This window comes from Fundulus heteroclitus, chromosome 1 (genome assembly GCF_011125445.2).
Source record: "Fundulus heteroclitus isolate FHET01 chromosome 1, MU-UCD_Fhet_4.1, whole genome shotgun sequence".
Taxonomy (NCBI): Eukaryota; Metazoa; Chordata; class Actinopteri; order Cyprinodontiformes; family Fundulidae; genus Fundulus; species Fundulus heteroclitus.
The window spans coordinates 30,801,368-30,822,361 of record NC_046361.1 but is presented as its reverse complement, the minus strand read 5'-3'; the positions used below and the strand labels follow the sequence as shown (position 1 = coordinate 30,822,361).

General features: G+C 39.6%; 1 protein-coding gene across 12 annotated transcripts in view; it reads left to right on the top strand.

Moving 5' to 3' along the window:
- The first annotated feature begins 1,326 nt into the window (after nt 1-1,326).
- The window catches only part of LOC105935263 (rap1 GTPase-activating protein 1), a 70,346-nt gene continuing 50,678 nt past the window's right edge, over nt 1,327-20,994 (top strand). For 7 of the 12 annotated variants that reach the window (XM_036140571.1, XM_021323067.2, XM_036140596.1 and 4 more), the window contains exons 1-2: nt 1,328-1,480; nt 17,934-17,969. In XM_036140571.1, the coding sequence (XP_035996464.1) occupies nt 1,437-1,480; nt 17,934-17,969 (80 nt within the window). In that variant the 5' untranslated portion in view covers nt 1,328-1,436. Of the gene's footprint in view, nt 1,481-17,933; nt 17,970-20,994 lie in introns of all 12 variants that reach the window. The other 5 variants (XM_021323064.2, XM_021323063.2, XM_021323062.2 and 2 more) reach the window with 2 other exon arrangements.

Genomic DNA, 20,994 nt, shown 5'->3' with positions numbered 1-20,994 from the left:
CATTTAAAATCAAATCTGAAGCCAAGCACATCACATGGCTATAAACTATGACTGCCAATCAAATCAGCGTCAGCTATCAGTCCATCTATTGCGTCATCATAAACCTCGCATCTGTCCAGAATTATTGCCACACGGCACAGATACAAAGCAAAGAACATTATCAACAAAGTCACCCAAGGACTTTTCTCTTTTTATTTGCCTTTTTTTGGGCTATTCCTTAAGAATAAAGCTGTGATGTGATTATGTGGAGATGATGTAATTGTCTTTCAGCGTGATTGTGCTTGTTTCATAAGCCCATCGATTAATTAAGTGCTGTAACCAGGAGTGCTTTGCGGTTAATGTGATGCGGGCGTCGTCATCGGTACTGGGAGATATTTACGTCCTAGATTGGTGCGTTTTCATGATTAAAATCCAGATTAAGTGTCGTTCAGCTAAAAACAGTCGTATTTCTTGTCAGCTATACCCGTCTTTTTGTTCCTTATGATGCTGACCTTCCATAAAAACTGAACCCTTTTGGTTTTTAGAGCCGCTCAGATGGCCGGCCGATGCTTGGTCTCTTTTATTCAATATTCCAGAGCAGCGTTAGTGTATCGTTGTCACTGCTGATAGTTCGTCAGATTCAACAGGGACATCCAGAGACCTCATTTAATCAGCCAAGCCGGCAGTAAAAGCACTGCAGGGACATAGCGGAGTTACGTTAACATTTTCTTTTGTGTGCTTGCCAGAGGCTTGCAACAGCAGTCAGAGGCAGATGAACAGATAAGGAACTGGTTCATAGGTCGTCATCTGCAGTACAGTAAGCAGGAGTGGAGGTGGGAGCGGGGCGGTGATTGGGACGTTTCTGAGGAATGTTTGTCTAGTATCTACAGCTTGTTAGACCAGCTGTCCTGGAGCGCGACAAGAGCCCGGCCCAGTACTTTTACACCCTCTGAAACATTTGCTTTTGGAGATAAAAAAGATTTAAGTGACAAAAAGCTGAGTTGTCTTACCGATGTAGCTGATGATTTGAGTAATTTTAAATGAATGCAACAAAACATTTCAAACTTAAACTGCTTTCTCTGTGATCTTGGCGCCTGAGAGGGAGGGCACAGCTCCTTTGTGTCAGCGCCTCTCCTGGTTCCCGGGGAGACACGCACGGTCAGCAGCCCCTGCTTTGTAGCCTCCCCTCTCCTCGGTGTCCTCCTCCATCCTCTTCCCATCTCTTCTCTGAGGGTGAAGGAGGCGTGTGTGCGAGGGGAGGAGGAGGAGGAGGAGGAGGAGGAGGAGGAGGCAGGGCATGTCAGGCTTGGGGAGTGGAGCCTAGGCAGCAGGCAGTGCATACAAACACACATGCTGACACGCACACAAACACGCTCAGTCAGCGTATAGTGCAACAAGCGCTGGCTCCACTCAGCTGTGAGTTGACTGGCGGTGGCTCGCCGCTGTGTTTTGCCGGTATGCCGCAGAGAAAGAGGAGTTTCACTTTTGGAGCCTATGGAGGGTAAGAATGAATGAGAATGAATCCTAATGATTTACTTTGCTGTGTGGCTGTGTGACGGAGTGTCTGTTATTGGCTGCCGCTTCAGTGACTCTGCAGAATCTAGTCTATTTTGCTTTTTTTTTTTTTTTTTTGCGGATGGGAATGATGTCATTTCCATCATCCCGCTTTCACTCTTCCATGTCTTGTTTGATGCATTGAAATCATTTACTAATGTCGTCCCCTGATGTTTAGTCTTTTAAGGTGTTTTAAGGTGACTCCACAACTTGAACAAGATGAGATATTTTGAAAAGTATGACAAATATATTGAATTCCTTAAAATACATAAGCATAGCATTAATCTAGAGAGAAAAGAGATGTGTCTTTCTTCATGGAGGTGTGCTCTGGTTTGTGTGTAATGTGCAGTTATGTTAGGATGAGACCTTTGGTCCATGCTTGCTTCAGATTCAGCATTTTATTCTTTCTTTGCGAAGGAAGAGCCATGCAGGCTTCTGCTCGGACGTTTGCTCTATTTTTGTGACAGACTTGGCTTTTTGCGGGATGTAGAGCATTAGTCAGCAAATATTTTTTTTTGATGGCCAAAAGGTAAATAGGTGTCCCAGCACAACTGCTGCCTGGCAGCAGAGATGGGTTGTGTGCGTTGAAGAGTGGCCTGGAGAAATGTTTGAACAATAGGCTACTATTAAATAACAGGTTGTGCAGATGGTTACAGCTCAGTCAACCTTTCCAATATATAGCGGCGTTCTCGCTGTTCTTGTTTACCGTTTTTGGGATTTTCTGGTGTTAGAACGCATATGACACATTTCCTGAGCATACCTGTTCAGAACTGCAACTCCAGGACTGAAAAATGATCCCATGTGCGAAGAAGGCTTGTAATTCTCCAGAGGAAAGTGCACGCTGTGAACGAAGACAACTTTGCGCTTTTCTTTTTCCCTGCCTGCCAGCAGTTTTACGAGTTGTCAAAGTTGCAAACGTGTTCCAGTACACGCAGCATCGATGTTGACTCAAAAATCCTTACCTTTAAGATGGCAACCTCAGTCGCTTCACTTAATCTAAGGAAAACTAAATGTTGCATTTTTTCCATCCTTTTCTGGCAAAGCATATATTGTTTTCACAAACATTCATCTCTGAATCTAGAAGCCTGGCATTCGGGATACCACAGGGTTCAGTTTTAGTACCTATTGTATTTACTTACACATTTTTTAACATCTTTAAGCTGATGTTGTTTAACTGTCATTTGCCATGTTTGAATATTTGACTAACCGACATAAAACAGTGGGGGGAGTAAAAGTGAGCTACAGTTAAATTCAGAAAAGACTGACAGCTTTATTATTGTTCCTGAACCCTACATAGTTCTGCCCCTGATCAGATCTCTGACCTCCCACAGCTGACCAACCACCTGGTCAGTAGTGCCACAAAAAGACCAGGGGAGACCTTTTCTTTTTAAATTCATGGCCCGTTCGTTGTGAAATGGGTTGCCTCCACCATCTTTCCTTTATTCTCTTGAATCTTAGGAGGTGAAAAATGCAGATAAATACTTTTATTTCTGCTGCCTTTAAGTAATAAGGGCTGGATTTGCTAACTTTGCAGTCTTTTATGTCATGTTTGGTTTGTTTTAGCCCCATTTTGATATTTTCTATTTATTTTGCCTTTTTATTCACCTTTTGGCTTTTACCTGTGGAAAGCTTTTTAAATAAACTTTCCTCCTGATTTAATGAATACTTTTTTTTTCTATTTACAGCTGTGTTGAGATTTATGTCTCTGTTAATGAATGATGCAAGCAAGTGTATTCTCACATTACAATGCAGTTATCTAAATTTGTGCAAAGCTGTCTTTTAGAGTGCTTAACATATTCCGGTTAAAAACAAGAAATGTTGAAAATGCTGTTGACAGTCAGCATAATGCCATTTTATAGAATCAGAGGAATTTCCGTCTGTCCGAGCTTCAAACTTCTCAGAGTAGGGGCAAAGGAGAGGGTAAATTCTCTCACCTAACAAATATAACTCACTTAAAAATTTCATGGCAGTTCAAGTGAACGTTACATACAACCTTTTCTTCATAGCATGTAAAGTTTCCTTATTAGTATTTCTTTTTAAGTGTAGAACATCTGACAGGGCACAACATCTGCGAGGCAATTAGTTGTTTTCTGTAGGCTATACACTGTATCAGTGTCCCATAGTGCCCAATGGTCCAGTCAAGCAAAGGAAAATGTTTTGGTGAATAAAATGTGACAATAAGACCTTAAGCTGGTAGGTGAGTTGGTATCTTATTTAACATTTTGTTCCAAAATTTTCAAAGGACGCAGATTACATTCTTGTTAAAAATGCAGTTAGACAGGATAGAAGCATTATAATCCAGGGTATAATTCAGTTTCTTTCATTTTTATTCATGCAAAAACCAAAACTGCTTGGTTTGTCACACGTTTTCCCTGTCTTGTTTGTTTTACATATTTTTATAAGTCAAAATGGGGACACTGGGCCATGCGGATGCCAGCTCATTCCCACTACCAGCTCATCACGAGCTGTTTTCACACTAGAACGCAGACGAGTAGCTGAAAAATGTGGTCAGGTGTTTTTCTCTGTTCAAATATGAACTTTTCAGCTAAATAACACGCAGCTCCTTTTCTCCGTCCCTTTCATTCACACAGCACTCACACTCTTCCTGTTTTTGTAATGACCGTCCTTTTTTTTGTATGTTTGTTTATATCAGGTATTTTGTAGTTGGTTGTAGTCAAAATTAAAAAAAACTTTGAGTAAATACGTTTTCAGGCCAGAAGAAATACTGAACAGCACCGACTGCAGTGCTAGAAAAAAGGGTTTTAAATGTGGATTTCTAAATACGTCTCACACTTCTTGTTCTCTCAATAACTCTTTCATTTTCTAGACTTCCCCATAGACTGCTCCTGAAACATTTGGTTTCAGTTTTCTTGTATCAGTTCGAAACTCGTGTTGAGTCACTCTGACCGTATTTTACACAGAACTGTTACTCAAGAGTGTACATATGGGACTCAAAAACTCAAAGCACAAGCTACTGGCAATAACAGCGGCGGCTGTTGAAGTGAACAACAACTGTGATACTATTTATTGCACCTTGCCCTCATCTTGGTAATATGCAGAGGTGTAAAGGTGACATTTGGAAGTGTTATTATAGGGGCAGGTGTATCAAAACAGCACTATTCAAAATGTGACTTTAGTTAGGAGGATGGACTTTTTTTGTTTTACTTTTTCATCACTATTATCTGAAGCTTGCAATGGAATAGACCAAATTCTGTAAAGGTACAGAACAGAACTAAATTGCAAACAAAATGAATTGATTTGTGTCAGCCTAATCAATTAGATTGCTCGTTTGAGCGTTATAGCGACGAGACGAAACAAACAGATTGGGGCTTTACTCGAGCGTTACTCCGGGCTGTCCTGGTGAAGAAAGAGCTGAACCCAAAGGCAAAGCTTTCATCCATGGTTGCGAGATGTTTATGATGACCGAAAGAACCAAAGTGCAGAAACAACTGGCTGGGATGAACTTCTTCTCTGGGGTTTTTTTCCGAGTCTGCCCTGAAGTTATGGCAAGAGCTTCCGTTGTCCATGGGGAGAAGTTTGGAGGAGAGCCTCTGCTGATGTGGTTCCTGGATAACTAACATGGGACATTTCTTGGTGGAAGACCCGGAGCATGTTGGTGGACTCAAAAGGCTGTGTGGTAGGAATCCCTTGGGATCTGTCAGCCAGCGGAGGGATGGATGGATGGATGGATGGATGGATGGATGGATGGATTATGTTTAAAGTAACTGCTGTGAGAAGCTCTGATGGTCTGCTGTATTTAGCCCCGCTATTTGTTGTTTATCTCACGCGCTGCATCTAGTGGAACAATTGACCGAAGACGGTGGGAGGGAGTGGATGCGTTTTCTATTTTAAGCAAACAGCTATTTTTTTTTTTGTGTGTGTGGCAGTGGCCCAGAAAGGCATTACACTTGACATTTTGGTATGTCAGCCTGATTGATCAGCGGGAGATACGTAATACGCCATGCCTGCTTCATTTTATTGGCATTCAATGAAAGCAACACAGTCGCCAACGCTCTCAAGATAGGTTTGTCCCTGAAATACCGTGCTCCCAATCAAGCATGGATGCAGCTGTTACTTGTTTTACACGGAGGGGGGGTAGATCGTGACGTCAAGGAGAATTGTTATGTTCTGCTGAAATGTTTGTCGTCAGGTTTGGCCATAACGCCGGGAAGCCAATGTTTCTTATTCGTCCTGTCTTGTATAACCTTACATGTCTTAATAAGATGACACATGGTGCAGCTATGCGCCTTTGTCTGGTGGCTCTCTTCATAAACCCCTAATTATGACACACAGAAGCATGAGCTGTTAAATGAGCTGAACGCTTTCCCAGCGCCCTCACTGAAACGACCTTTGGGCAACCTGAACAATGATGCTTTATGTTACAACGTGCCAAAGAAGCGGTGGAAGAATGCTCGTCAGTCCTGTTCAAAAACAGCCAAGTGGAAAGATAGACATTGTTTTGAAATCTGAGTTGTTCTCTGTTGTCATTGTTAAGGTCATCTGACTTTTAAAAAAAAATGGCATTCCTGCAAGTAAACAAGAAGGTTTAATAAAAAATATAGAGTCTCTCTCTAGATTCTACATTCCTGTTAGGAATTGAACACTTTACTCTAAATGAATGATTTTTTTGTATGCATTTTATTTTATTTTTTTAATTTTTCTCCTATGTCTTAACCTCTCTATGTTGAAATTGAGCCTCGGATAAAAAGCAGTCAACAAGAGAAGATCTGATTTTGTTTGACAAAGGCAAATGATGGCATGATTAAAGATGCTTGTGCAGCAAAACACACCTACTGGAGAACACAGAGCACATTCAAGCACCCTTCTAAGGGCAGTGGCCAAACAAACAACAGTTGCAAGGCAACCAGAGGGCCCTTCAGGGACCGTGGAGTAGGTCCACCTTGCATATTTGCTTGAACAGTCACATTCATGTCTAAAACCGCTAGCCATCTGCAGGGAATACGAGTAAGGCAAGGCATTGTGAGCTTTAATCATTTATCTAATGCTGTCAATGCAACTATTTATTTATTTATAATAAAAATTTATTTATTTAATAAAAAAAAAAACATGCACACGTTTGTTTAATAATCCCCTCAAAGGTTAACATTTTATGGCAAGATCAATAAAGTTTTGCATGACAACGCAGAACAATTAAAATTGTAAAGGGTCGTGAATGCAAACCCTTTACTGCTTTATATTTAAGAGTTTTATAAAGGCTTACAAATGTCCTTACGTTTTTCAGTGCCTTTCAAAAGTTTCCGTAGGCCTTGAACTTTCTTCCACATTCTGTGTTTTTTATCAGAATCACATGTGACAGTTCAACAGAAAGTAGTGCATCATAAACATTTCCACTTTGCCTCCATCAACATGATACCCTTAAATGAAATCAAGTGCAATAAACTGCCATCATATTTCTCCTAATTAATAAATCCATCTCAGTAACTATTCGGCTTTTTTTAGGGCTACAGAGGTTCATAAAGCCCAGGGAACATATAAGGCAGGCGAGGGAGAACGTTGCAGATAAGTTTAAAGAAAGGTTGGGTTTTGAACTATGACACCAAGCTTTAAACGTCTCATTTGTCGCTGGACAATCCGTCATCTAAACAGGCAACAGGATGGCTAAACTACCAACCTGCCAAAACATGGCGGTCTATCCAGACTGGTGGGGGCTTGTGTCAACAGGGGCCGCTCGGGCGCCGCCCCCATCAAGACTGCAGGAACAGATTGTAGACACAGTAAAAGTAAATGACAAAATAAAAAGTAATTATCGCGTCTGTTCTCTCGTAAAATATGTCGGACCTTTTATTTCTCATCATTGCTGTTACATTTTAGGATTATTTCAGGCTAATCTTTTTTGTGTAGGCCTCCTAAATGTAATGTCTCAATGCTGTGGGGCTCTAGACAAATGACTGCGTATGTGTTGTTGTAACCTTTTGGCTTCCATGTGACTTCATGCTGGTCTCTAATTGGTTATATAATTATTCTTCTCAGCCGTGAATATCACTAAAACATTTGAATGCAAACAGAAGAGTGAGACAACAACAAGACATAAGACAATGGAAGGGTGAAATAAAATTTCTGTCATTCATTTAGTAATAATTTAGGGAGGCTTTTGCTAGAGGAAAAAAGTAGGTAAAGAAATTTAGACCAGATTTATAAATCCCGCACAAGGCAAGCGACAGCAGACACCTTTTTTATTTCCACTACACTGGTGTCCTGTTCATTTTAGCACATATTTTAAATTTTGTATCTTTTTAAAGCTTTGCCCCGCTTTATTTATCTGCGTTATTGAGCTTATCTATTCACACCAGGTCCTTGAGGTCAGATAGTAAACTTTCCCTCACGGTTCCAGGATCGGTGGTGGTCACTTGGGGTGACCAAGCTTTATCTGTGGCTGCACCTCGACTCTGGAATCAGCTTCCACTAGATGTTCGATCTCTAACTGAACTTGGCCTTTTGAACTCAACGCTCATGACTTATTTATTCAGGCAGGCTTTTAATACTTAAAACTTCTAGTTGTGTCTACCTTGTTTTTGTCTGTCTTATCTTTTATTTCGTCTACCTTGTTTTTATGCTCTCTTTTATCTACCTGTGTGTCTTTGTTGTGGCATATTGATTATGTTAAGCACTTTGGTCACCATTAGTGGGGATGTGGAAAGGGCCATACAAATAAATGATTGATCAACCGATTGATTCTGGACGGATTTATTTGTAAGTAGAGTTATAAATCCTGACCTCTGGACACTGCACATCACCCTCAGTACATAATCCACATTATATTTGATGATGGTGGCGGTATCAGGCTGTGTTCATGCTGTTCCAGGGACAGGGAAGCTAGCTAGATCTGACTGGAAGATGGATGGAGTTAAATACGAGGCAATCCAAAAAGAAAACGTGTTTTGATAAAAGCCAGTTCACGTCCTCTCAAAGTCCACACTTTAAAGTACATACTGTCAAGACCTGTAATTTAATGCTTACAGAGATCCTCCACCCAATCAGACTAAGCTTATACTATTCTGTTAATTGCACAATATTATAATGTTTTAGTATTAATTAATTTAAGATAACCAATATAATTTCCAAATATGAATGAGAGCGTCTGAACATCTTGCTGAGTCAATAATTACATTCTTAGTGAAATTAGTAACATTTAGCAGCAATATTCTTTTCCTGGGATGCACAAAAACACATAAAATAACAATGTTAGGTATTAAAATCAAAAATTAAGAAACAATTAACACAGTTTCACCAAATATGCACACATTGTTGCTTTTTTGTTAAAACCTTTGGTATAAATAATGCCTCCAGCATAGCTGTGGAGCTGATTTGTATTTGTTACAGTGTATCCTACTGTACTGTGTAACCAAATGAGGACATTCAGCCTCTTTGTGCTGGTTTCTGTGGGCTGAATGAGCCCATTGACAACAACTCATTCAGCCCACATAGGGCTGTCTAGATCTGGTCACGTTTAGCATTGTTTCCACACTGTTTCTGGTACCCTGAGTGTTATTTATGGAGAAACATTTTCAGAACTACACAACGGGCTTTAGAGTACCTCGACGAGGTCCGTTTGTCCGTTATTTTAATTCTACCTAGGAAGGTAGGACAATTAGGTGCTAATGTGGGTGTTAAGGATATCTGAGTAAGACTAATATAGGCTGAATGGATTCGTAATTTATTGTTGTAAGTTTGTTTTTCAATGAGATATGCAATATTTGTCATAGGCTAAAGAATTACATGAACATATTCGTCAACCCATCTGGGTGTCATTTATTGGCATAGAAATACATAGTTTTTATAAACAGGATGCAAGAAATGTGACCATAGGAGCCTGCTAGTCGTGGGACATGAAATTAGATCACATGATTGGTCATTTCTCGGTTGGGGTTATCGTCCTCCCACTCTCCTGTCAAATTTCCCTTTCCCCACTGTTGTATTGCACTTTCTGTCTTTTTGCCAAAGGAATTTTGGACTGTCACATATTTTTATCCAGAACTGGGGAGAAGTGGTGCCTGAAGAATTGGGTTGTCTCCTACTTCCCGCCATGCTGTCTGATTTGGCCCATTAGCAAACACCCAATCACCCGATTATGCTTAGTGACACGCACAAAACCACTGTTTACACATTCTCACGTCTTCTGTTGTTTGAAATTGGGACGTAAGCGTCAATAAAATATTATTTTCTTAAAGGGGTAGCTCAGATTGTTTTAATTTAGGGTTATATTGTGAAGTGATGAGCAGTCGATATCTTATCTGTAGTTAAAAGTCCATCCATCCGTCCATCTGCTATATCCACTCGGTTCCTCTCCACCGTTTGCACTCTCCTCTTCTCTGAGGGTGCATCCTTAATAGGTCATGAGTTTACATAGGGTCATATGAAAACTATTTTCTAACTGTTTTTAAACTGACCGCCCTTTTGAATAAAGTGATTGTTTTTCACTTATAGGTATTTTTAGAAAAGAATAAATTGGTCTGTTGACATTGATGGTGACGGTCCCAGTTTGGGACTTGAATTGCAAAATTTAATTCAGGTCAAAGTGAGCTTTTATTGTCAGTTTTCTATGAAAAGACGATTCTCATAGACCGCCAGTTTGCGAGGTGTGTTTGTGTGTATAAATGATATACAAATTAATGAAAGAAATCCAGTATAAAAATGCATATACCTGAAAACGTTGTCCATTAAATTAGCTTTCCATCAGATAGCTACTCTGTTTTGAATGCGTTACCAGGTTCCATTTTCCAAAATATGTTTCATACCAGAAGATTATTGTAACTAACAGATCATAATCAGTCACTCTGTGTAAATAATGTTTGCTTCATACACAAATGTAACAGTTTATATCACATGCAACACCCTTTTAAAAGTTTATAAAAGGGCTTCTGCCTGACCTCTGATGGTTTTTAGGTTAGAGTTGTTTTACCTTGATAGAAATTCCCTTTCTAGTTAATGCTTTGTCTGCTTGTTGGCTGGTAAAATAATCTCTGTTTCATCAAAATATAGCCTGGAAGATTCTAACCTCTTAACACAATGCCACTTCTAATAACGTAAAGTATGTCTCTAAGACTAATGCCTAAACCTAAGCTAAATATTCCAGTTAAGACTAGTACAAGTTTATTAGCGCGTAGAGCAGAGACAGGCGGGTCGGATCTGATTTTAATACCACGTTAATACAAGCATATGTATTGTTTCAAAGGTTTCGAGATGGATGTAGTTTGAGCTTCTTACTAAAGAACGTTAGGAGCAGGATCTAGTATCAATTCTTTACATGTAAGCATTGGATAATTTGAATAATGTAATTCATGGAGTATTTTAGGAGCTTCAAACATTCCTGTGACGACACAAAAGATAGAAAAAGAAACATCAAATACATCTGTTCTAATTGATGTCAATATTGGCGCAGGAGAATTATAAAGAAACATGAAACATAAAGGAAGTGTTTAAAAAATGTGGCAGGGTTTGTTGTTTACTTTGCTACTGCAGACGCTTAGTGTACTCTCTGGGAAGGGAGCTGTCTTTTGTTGTCTTTAAGGTGTAGCTGTAATTGTAGATGCCAGACGAGATTTGTGACCTTTTTACCTCCGCCCAGCTCGCAAACTGTTTAGCCCAAACTGTCAGATGACTTTAGGCGTTCTCAGGTGGGTGCAACACTCACCCTGACTCCAGCAGACTAATTAAAACCAGGGGGAAAAGGAAGGATTTCCGTGCACGATGGATTTGTCAGCTTTATCAGGAGTTTAGCAGCGCCGGTTTCTACAAATGACTCTCATTCTGAATAATTATGAGGAGCATGTTAACGGGAATTTACCTCTTTCTCTGGGAATTGGTGTTTAACAGTATAGAAGTGTTTTTGTTAGCAACTAATGTGGAGGTAAAGAAGACTAAAGTTATTTAGGATGATTTGCTCAAAGTTGCATTCAGTTGGATTATGACGCTTATTATATTTTAGATTTTAAAAAGTCCCGAAAGAAGATGTCAAAGCATAATAATCAGGTAATGAATGGTTGTTGTTTTTTTTTAAGCTGGATTTCCTTTGGACTGGCTCCTCGTCTCAGTCTGCTGACCTACTTGCTTTGAGCAGCGTCGCTGATTTGATGCGCACTAATGGCCTCGGTTAATTTTTAAAGTGAGGGAAATGTTAAAAAGTTTGCAGGGGGAAGGAGGAAATCTCAAGCTGATTAAGTAGAATTACTTTCTTGTGAAGTGTCACAGCTGTTGACACACTGGTGGGTTCCTGAGACTCTTCTTGAGCTTTCTCATCCCTCGCGGATGTTTGTTTCCATGGCTACCACTTGGTAGGTTGATACCTTGCTGAGAGCAAAGAGGAAACACGAAACATTGTTTTGCCAGTTTTTTGCTGTGATGTTGGCCCGTATGACCCCGCTGTTAGAAATGTTGCTGTTTATGTGGACTATTTTGCAGATTTTCTACTTTTACCATTGGGATAAAATATAAAAACTTCACTCAAAACTGAGTGAAGTTTGACCTTCCATAACATCCAGTTTAATAAATTACACTACTTTACAAAAGTACCTTGCTCTTTTTTACACGTTTGCAACTTTACAATGACAAACTATGTTGTCTTTATTGGTATTATGGAAGGAGTAGAAAGAAAAGGATACATTATTCCTAATTTGTTTTATGAATAAAAATCTGAAATGTGTGGCATGCATTTACTTTCAGACCCCTTCACGCTGATACCACAAAATACACAACCAGCTGCCCTAAACAAACGTATGAGAAGCTACTTTGATCAAATGATAACAAATTTGAACTTTTGGCGTGTAGAAAAACCTCACACAACACATTCCCTTGAGCACACCATCCCCATTGTGAAATGTGGTGGTGGCGGCAGGATTCTGAGAGGATGCTTATCTTCAGGAGAAAGAGAGGAAGCTGCTCAAAGTTTAAAAGAAATCAATCATGATGAAGAGGGGTTAGAAGACTTGAGAATAGAGTCCACATAAGCAAAACTTATTCATATGGTGGAACGGCCCAGTCAAAGTCCAGACCTAAACCCAAATGAAAACCTGTGGCAACAGTTGAAGATTTATGTTCACAGATGTTTTCCAGCCAATTTGACTGAGCTTGAGCTATTTTGCAAAGCAGAATAAGGAAAATGTTGGACTCTCTAGCTGTGAAAATCCGTTAGAGACATACTCCAAAAGAGTTATTACAGCTATTACAGGCAAATATCGGACTTAGGGGGGTTGAATACAAATGCATCACATTCTTCCGTGGAGACCTCTACATGCTAATTAGGTGACTTCTAACGACAAGTGGTTCGACTGGATTATTTTGTAGGGGCCTCGGAATAATGAGGGGTGAATAAAAATACAAACCACACGTTTCAAATGTTTATACGTAAAGAAAAAATATTGAAAACCATGTTCTTCAACTTCTTCCAATTGATGCACTACTTTCTGTTGTTCTGTCACATAAAATCCCGAAGTCGTAGCTGTAAATGTGACGAAATGTGAACATGTTCAAAGGGTCCGAGCACTTTGGCAATTTATTCAAACATCTTAGTGTCTGATACCTCCTTTTAAACACGCAGGCACATTCTTTTTGCAGCGGTGTCTCTCCTCTGTGTCAGGACCCTGATAGGAAGTCTCAGCTGTCGGGTTTTATGTTCTCCTCTTTACGCAAGCGGATGTTTTATTTTAGAAGTCCTCTATAAGTTTCGACATTTCAGTTTGTAACCTTTGCTCGCCTGCGCCGGCACACCCTGGGTGATTTAATTTTTTGGGGGAATTTCATCAAACCTGAGAGGGGATGAGTGGTGCTGAAAATGTTTTTCTTAGTGATTCATGTGAAAACAGACGTTCTTTCCTCATGCACAGCGGACCCAGGGACCGGACTTTAGGAGGAGCGCTGATTTATCTGCAACCATGCCGGTATCGTTTCAAAAGAAAAACATAGAGAATTCCATCCAAGCGTTATTATGTCACACCGAGGCCTTGGGTCCTTAATTATGATTGAGATTCCGAGCAGAGGAGGATCAGGAGACAGAACATGTAGACGTGTAGACCCCCTCAGGTTCTGCTTCCTCTCAGCAACCTTATTCTCAGAAGGAGGAAGTTTTAAGCTTTCATTTATCTTTTGTAAAATGTTCCTCTGTAAAAGGAGGAAGTCCTGTTTTTTTTTTTTTTTTTTTTTTTTTTTACTTTTGGTTTAAATGTTACCTCTTTGGATGTTTCTTGTGATTGGTTGCAGTGTTGTTTGTTGTTGTTGAATGAATGAAACAGGATGTCCCTCCAGGACTGGAACAGTGAGTCAGTTTTTAACATCACTACTGGCCTTGTTTTTTTGGATGGTTGTCATTCCATTCCTTTTAGTTAATGAGGAGAAATCTTCACAACGGTTTAAATGATTGCCTTCATATTAAATGCTCACTTTGCTTTTTCTCTTGAAGATGAAGGTTGCTTCAAGGAGCCCGTCTCATTTCCCTTTTGCATCACTGAAACAAGCTTTGTTTACTTTCAGCAAAACCTCTCACCGATTTTTGTATATTCCCCTACATGATGACAGTCTGATTATTGACGCCGTATCAGAATAAATGCAATCAGCCGCTGATAATAACAGAGGCCTGTGGGTCAAGATGTGGAGAGTTTGTTTGTTAATTCGCAGGTCTCGACTCCAGTCAAGTCTCCTTGAAACATACACTTGTCCCCATTTTACCTCTTAATTTTTCACTGACGTGTGTGCATCTGTATAAATGGGAAAAACAATATTTTTCAGTAAGTCTGCACAAGAATAAAGAGTGAAAGTGGAAGGGGAGTTTAGCTTGTGCATGTTAAAGTTGCCGGAGAGGTCAGCGGATATAAAAAGTGCTTTAAGCTGCCAGTTAATGCTGCCTTTGATTTATCCCGGAAGTCAAAACTCAGATCTCAACATTAGTTTACTTCTGAGTTGCAAGACAGAAAATGATGGGATTAGTTGATTGTTGTGCTGTCAACTACTATTCTTAGTACAATGTCTTTTTTTACTTCCACTTTATGCCTTCAAGCACTAAACATGAACATGTTCAGAAATAGGCATTGTCCGGTACTTATTGTGCCTTTAGTTTAATGTGACACAGACTGTCAGACATGCAAATATGTTTATTCCTGCAAAATGTTCCTTGTGCAACAGCTATATTGAAAACAAAACTTTTTATTTTATTTTTGTATTTCAAGGCATAATTAGGACAGCAATTTAATTTTCTTACTCTGAACATTAAAGTTCAAACTTACAAGTACAAATTAAACATAGTTAGGCCCAAAATTATTATTCAGATCCATGTAAGATTGAGGATTCAAGTTAATAAAAAAAAAACTGATTTATTTTAGCCAACATCTTTCTTCTGACTGTAATTAGTAATAACATTTTAGAGGGGCTCAGCCAGAGTCTTGACAGAAATCTGAGAATCTGTGGAGTAACTTTAAGATTTGAGAGTTGCTAAAGAATCAAAACCTCCCAGCAGTATGAATAATTTTACAGGTTAATTTTACCACCCAGCTTTAGTCACCCTGCTCTCATTTGTAGCCCAAAACGTTGCATTTCAGGTGGGTATGTTTGACTTGCACACACACATACAGTAAGTCAGAATTTATTTTTCTGAATTTGTGAAAAATCAACTAAAGTTATAACTAAAGTTGGAATTCTGTCTTGGAAAATCAAAAGACCCCAAACAACCAAAGTTCAGGATCCAGTTTGGCTTCCCTGTGTACGCAGCCTATAAATGGTCGTTTGTGTCACTTAATCCAGTGTGACACATTAAACTCTAACGTCTGTAGTTGTGAGTTCCTTTAAAATGGAGAGGAATGTTATTATTGGATTGTTTTGCTAATAGTAGTTAGCATCACAACAAGAAGTGAATCCCGGTTCCAGGTAGCAGCTGGAATGCAGTTAACTCCCATAGAAAGTCACCAGTTCCACGTTCCGAGACAAATCCATCAGCCACAGCTCACCACACTAAAAACAGCACAAGGTGCTATTGTCCTGTGGGTGTTCAGATTGGGAGACGAGCCTGTCTTCTGTCCAGAAAAGGTTTATCTTTTATAATAATAACATGATTGTTATTATTATTATTGTTGTTGTTGTAGTTATTATTCTTTTGGCTTTTCCCTTTCAGGGATCGCCACAGCAGGGCATCTGTCTCCATCTAAACTATCATCCACATATTCTTCATTCGCACCAACTATCTTCATGTCCTCTTTCACTTCATCCATAAATCTCCTCTGTCTGCCTGGCAGTTGCGGCCTCAACATCCCATTATTACTATTATTATACGACATAAAGTAAACTTGCATTAGCACTGTTTTTATTTTTCATTTTATTTTGAACTGTTTAACATTATCCATGTAGATGTGGATGCCCTGATACATTAACAACATTCACTTTTCTGTGTTGTCTGCCAGTTTATCCTTTAGCAAAAACAAGTTTATAGACGTGTACTACGAGTATACATATGTCATACTTAAAAGGAGGCAGTGTACTTCAAGTTTACTTTTTATAAGTATATTTCATATACTTAACCTAAGTATTGTGGCTTGTACGTGACTTAGACTGAAAAGTATAAACAGAAGTCTAAGACTAAGTACATTAATAGTAAGACTTAAGCTTATACTTAAGTAGGCTATACGTAATAAAATTTACTTCAAGTATACTACTTTTTGCAAAAAGATAACAGGAACCCAAGCTGCAGCCATGAGCCCATGTTGAGGCGGTTTAGAGCTGCATCAGAACAAAAAATGCGTTTGTCTCTGTTGCAACTTTCTCTTGATAAAAGCATAAAAAAATGCTTTAGAGTCATTTAGCAAAGCTAACCCTTCTGAAATGAAAGGGTTGTGCTCGTTTTTTTTCTGCACATGCAGTGCCATCTATTGGCGGAAAGTGGCATTACATTTTCATCTTGGTAGTTTCCAACACTGTATTAATATAATGTTTGTGGTATTGTTGCTATACTGGCAATTATTGATAAAAATGTATCTAAATCCGAGCAAAAAAAGTATTTCGCAAGGGCAGCATAAAAAAACTAATAATCCATAAAAGCACCAAGTTTTGCAATAAATGTTATTTTATTCTCAACAATAATCTAAATAAAAGCAAACAGAATACATAGATTAAACAGAAATCATGGAATTTAGTTTTATTTCTACAAATAAGTCTCACAAAAAGAGAAAAAAAAATTGTCTTCATGTTCCGTGATGAAGACAGCTAATTTTGAAACAGAGAACTGAGGCTTTGCATGATCATCGCCATTTATGCATCAAAGCAGATGTTCCTAACCTTCACATGATGTTTGCAAAACTCAAAACAAAATGCAATAAGGGACGGACTGTTATTTAAAGGTTGTTGATAAATTTGCAGTCCGAAAAATCACTGGTACAGCACAAACAGAAGCAAGAGACAGAAGATTCATGTGAAACAATTGCTGCAAGAACTCCATCAATGCACCACGATGGCATATCCACAAAAGCGGATAAAAAAAAAACAATATTAAGGTTTGGTCGTTAAAAGATATTTAGATTTCAAAATGTCAGTATGGCATCATAAAAGTAAAAGAAGTAAGGAAGATACACATCAGGACAAGCTGTCAGGTGAAAATATATTTGATGTTGGGATTTTAAGGAGGTCACTGATTCATCTGACCTGATTTCTTCAGGCAGATCTTTCCTGGTCCTCGGGGTCTTGACTTGAAGTGCTCCCCCCCCAGAACAGAAAGGATGTTAAAGTATGTAGCAGCACATGCGGTTCAGGGAAGAAAAAAGAGCGAAGGGACAGAGGCCATGGAGGGCCAGAAAAGCAATCAATATAATGAGATTTGGGGTCTGATTTAGCAACAAGACGACACTTTTCTTTCTCTACACGACAGTGAGTAATGAGCCTCACAGCTGGGAGTCAAACCAGGATAAGATTCACTTTGTCTTAAAAAAAAAAAAAAGGAAGGAATAATCAGCCTCTGATTTTTGAAAATGCTACTTCAACCGATGGCAGGAGGTAGTTCAGTGTAACGAAGCTTGCTGCACAGGCACGCTTTCATTTCATCTGGCTTTTTCAGGTAGACAGGTTAGCCACATAGAGAGCATTGCACTCCAAGTATTCCTCAAGACTTTTGCACAACAATTAGCTTTCCTTTCTGCACCAGCCTGCGTTTTACTTTCTTGTCCCTGTTTAAGAATGATACTGCCAGTAAACACACGCCACTCTCCAGGTTTTTAGTTGTAAATCGTGTTGAAAAGCATGCGTCGCTCTGCCTGACAAAAACCCCAACGAGTGTTTTGCATGCAGCCTTTGAATTTCGCTCGCTCCAAAGAAATGGGTTTTATCTGATTTCTTTCATATCAGGGGAGATGATCTGAGACATAATAAAGCTGTGAATCAAGTATAATTTCTTCATGTTGTGTGCTTTATTTTAGAGTAGACAAGACCTTCTCCAAGGCAAGAAGCATTTGGTGAGTATTTCTTCTTTTTCAACACTGTAATAGTAATATCATCTTCATTGTTATTGAAACATAAACTTGGACTTAGACAGTTTATTTGTCATTTTGTATGCACAAAGTGCGTACAGAACGAAATTTCGTTTGCATACACCTTGAAAAATCACAGTAAATTGCACAAATTTTCAGGATAAAGATTCAGCAGCGATTTATGTAAACAATTGAAATGTAAACAATGTAAAAATGCTGGGGAAATAGACAGTGTGCTATTCACGGTATCCAGGAGAGTATTATTAAAACTGTGTAATATACGAATGTGGTACAGAGTCCATTTGTGGCTTCAGCAGTTCAACAGTCTGAAACATACATTTAAACATACATTACAACGAAATTTGTTCTCTGCTTTTAACCCATCACCCTTGGGGAGCAGTGGGCTGCCATGTGCGGCGTACAGGGAGCAATCTGGGGTTTAGGGTCTTGTCAGGGACCCAGGGTGCCGGCACTGGGGATTGAACCGGGTACTTGCATCCTTCTCTGAGTGAAGCGCGCTGCTCTAACCACTAGGCCGCCACTCTCCCCGGATTTCTCTGCATTTAACCCATCCCCATTGGGGAGCAGTGGGCTGCCACTGTGCGGCGCCCGGGGAGCAATCGGGGGTTGAGGGTCTTGCTCAGGGACCCAGAGTGCAGGCAGTTGGGATCGAACCGGGTACTTGCATCCTTCTCAGAGCGCAAGCGCGCTGCTCTAACCACTCGGCCACCACTCCCCCCCCCCTGCAAAAACAGAACTAAAAATACGTAAAATTTTCTTGAAATGAATGTCTTTGTCCTTGGTTTGAGCAGGTAAATAAGATTATCTGCCAATGAAAAGAGTAATTTTACCCCTAAAATCAGATAATTAGATATAATGCACTTAAAATAAGTTGATGGAGATGAGTTCTTCCTATTTTAAGTAGAAAAATCTTATTCTATTGGCAGATTATCTTATTTCCCTGCTCAAATAAAGTACAAATACACAAATTTGAAGAAAAATTTTACTTATTTTTACTTTAGTTTAGTCTGTGTTTGCAGTGAATGTAAGTGCAATGTGACAGCAATGTGGACAGAACAAAGAACAAAACAACTTAAAAAAAAAAGAAGACAAACCCAGCTTATAAAGGTTGTGTGTGTCTCTCTGGATTGGAGCTCGGTGTCAAGGACTCAGACTGGCCTTGAGATGCTCAGATGTGTGCGTCTGTCCACCAGCCACACACTTTAAGTAAGACGAATGAGCCTGTGAAAGGTAGAGCAGATCGGTCCGTGCTGCGGTTTGCGCAGAACTGCCAAGGTTGGAGTGAGCCGTCGGTGACACATGCGTGCCGACAGGGATGTGAGCATGCACACGGTCCCGCCGCTGCGGGAACACTGCGGGGCTCCCGTCTCCTCCGCCTGACTCCAGCAGACTGAGCAGTGCTTTACCGCAGAAATCATCACACCTTCCCACCGGAATACAGATACAGGGGCAATCGCTCTTGACAGCCGGGCCTGAATTACTCAGTCAGACTGGCCCAGTTTGCTCCGGCTGCGAACCTGTCCGTCAGCCGCGGAGCTGCCTCAGACGAAAATGGCTGCGTCGTTTCCAAAGAAGGCAGCAACGATGAAAAGGAAGATCGAAAGCTGAATACAAAACAGCACGAGAGGTAAAGAGGACAAAGGAACCGGGTGAATGAGATGAGAGATGGCCAGGTCCGTCTTGCATCAAAGAAGGAATTAAAATTCAGCGAATGTTAACACCGCAGCATGAGTTGTTTGGGCCCTCTCCACTCTGTCACCGTAACCTTTCGCTATAATGCGAACAAATGAAAAGGAGTGAATGAATAACGTGTTGTTTGTGGCAACAGTTCAAGCACCTGACTACGACGCACGGAGTCACCATGTCAGGCACAGGCAGTCCTTAAAGACGGGATCGTTTTCTTATTGCACATATTTGTGGGGACAAAAGTTTACACTGTAAAAACTGGCAGCCCTCTTAAGTTCAAAGCACTTATTTTGTCCTATCAACTCAACTCATTATAATCAGCTTTTGACACTTAAAAACTTAAGTTTCTGTGTTTTTCAAAGTTTAACTTACAAATTCAAATTGTCCTGACTTTTCTTAAGTTAGGAACATGCAAATCTGGAAGTTGTCCTTTCTTGCAGTTATAAGGCAGCTTTTCAACTTTTGTTTCTATGTAGAAGAGAGTCAAAATTTATTACAGTGTAACTATGACCACTTCAGTGATAAAAACAAAAACATTAAAAAAACACTTGACTGTGCTTGGGTTCAAGTCATCAAAAAACATTTATTTTAAAAAAGTTGGAATATGTAAAAAGAAACCTACGGAGCCCTTGAGGGGTCATCGCAGAATGTTTTGCATGTTGAGAGAATGTGAGCTCGTTTTACTACATTGTGCTCTCGTTGAACTATATTGTGCACTCGTTTTACTAAATCGTGTGCACAATTTACTATATTATGCTCTCGTTTTACTATAGTGTGAGCTCACTTTACTAAATTGAGCTCTCATTTTAAGCATAGTAAAACGAGCGCACGATTTATTAAAACGAGAGCACAATTTAGTGAACGTGGTTATAGAACATTGTGTGCACGATCTACTTAAACGTGGCCACAATATGTAAAACGTGCACTCAATATTGTCTTGACACATGTAAACATGAGCACGTTATAGTATATTCGAGATCTTGATCTACCAAAACGCACCCACGAATAATTAAAACGTGTGCTCGAATAAGTTTTATTAATTCGAGGACTCAATTAAAAGAAAACGTGGTCACGTTTTATTAATTCGAGGGCTCAATTAAAGGAAACGTGCTCACAAATTATCACGACCTGAAAAAAAATTTCACCTAAAGTGAGCTCTCCTGGGCTCCGTAGAAACGTTTTAGCTGGACTAATTAAATTAAATGGGTTCTGTTTATTACCGAGAATCAAAGTTTTGATTCATTTAAAAGGTAAATACAGGTCAAAATACATTTACTACAGCTAATACTTGCAAAAGTAATCA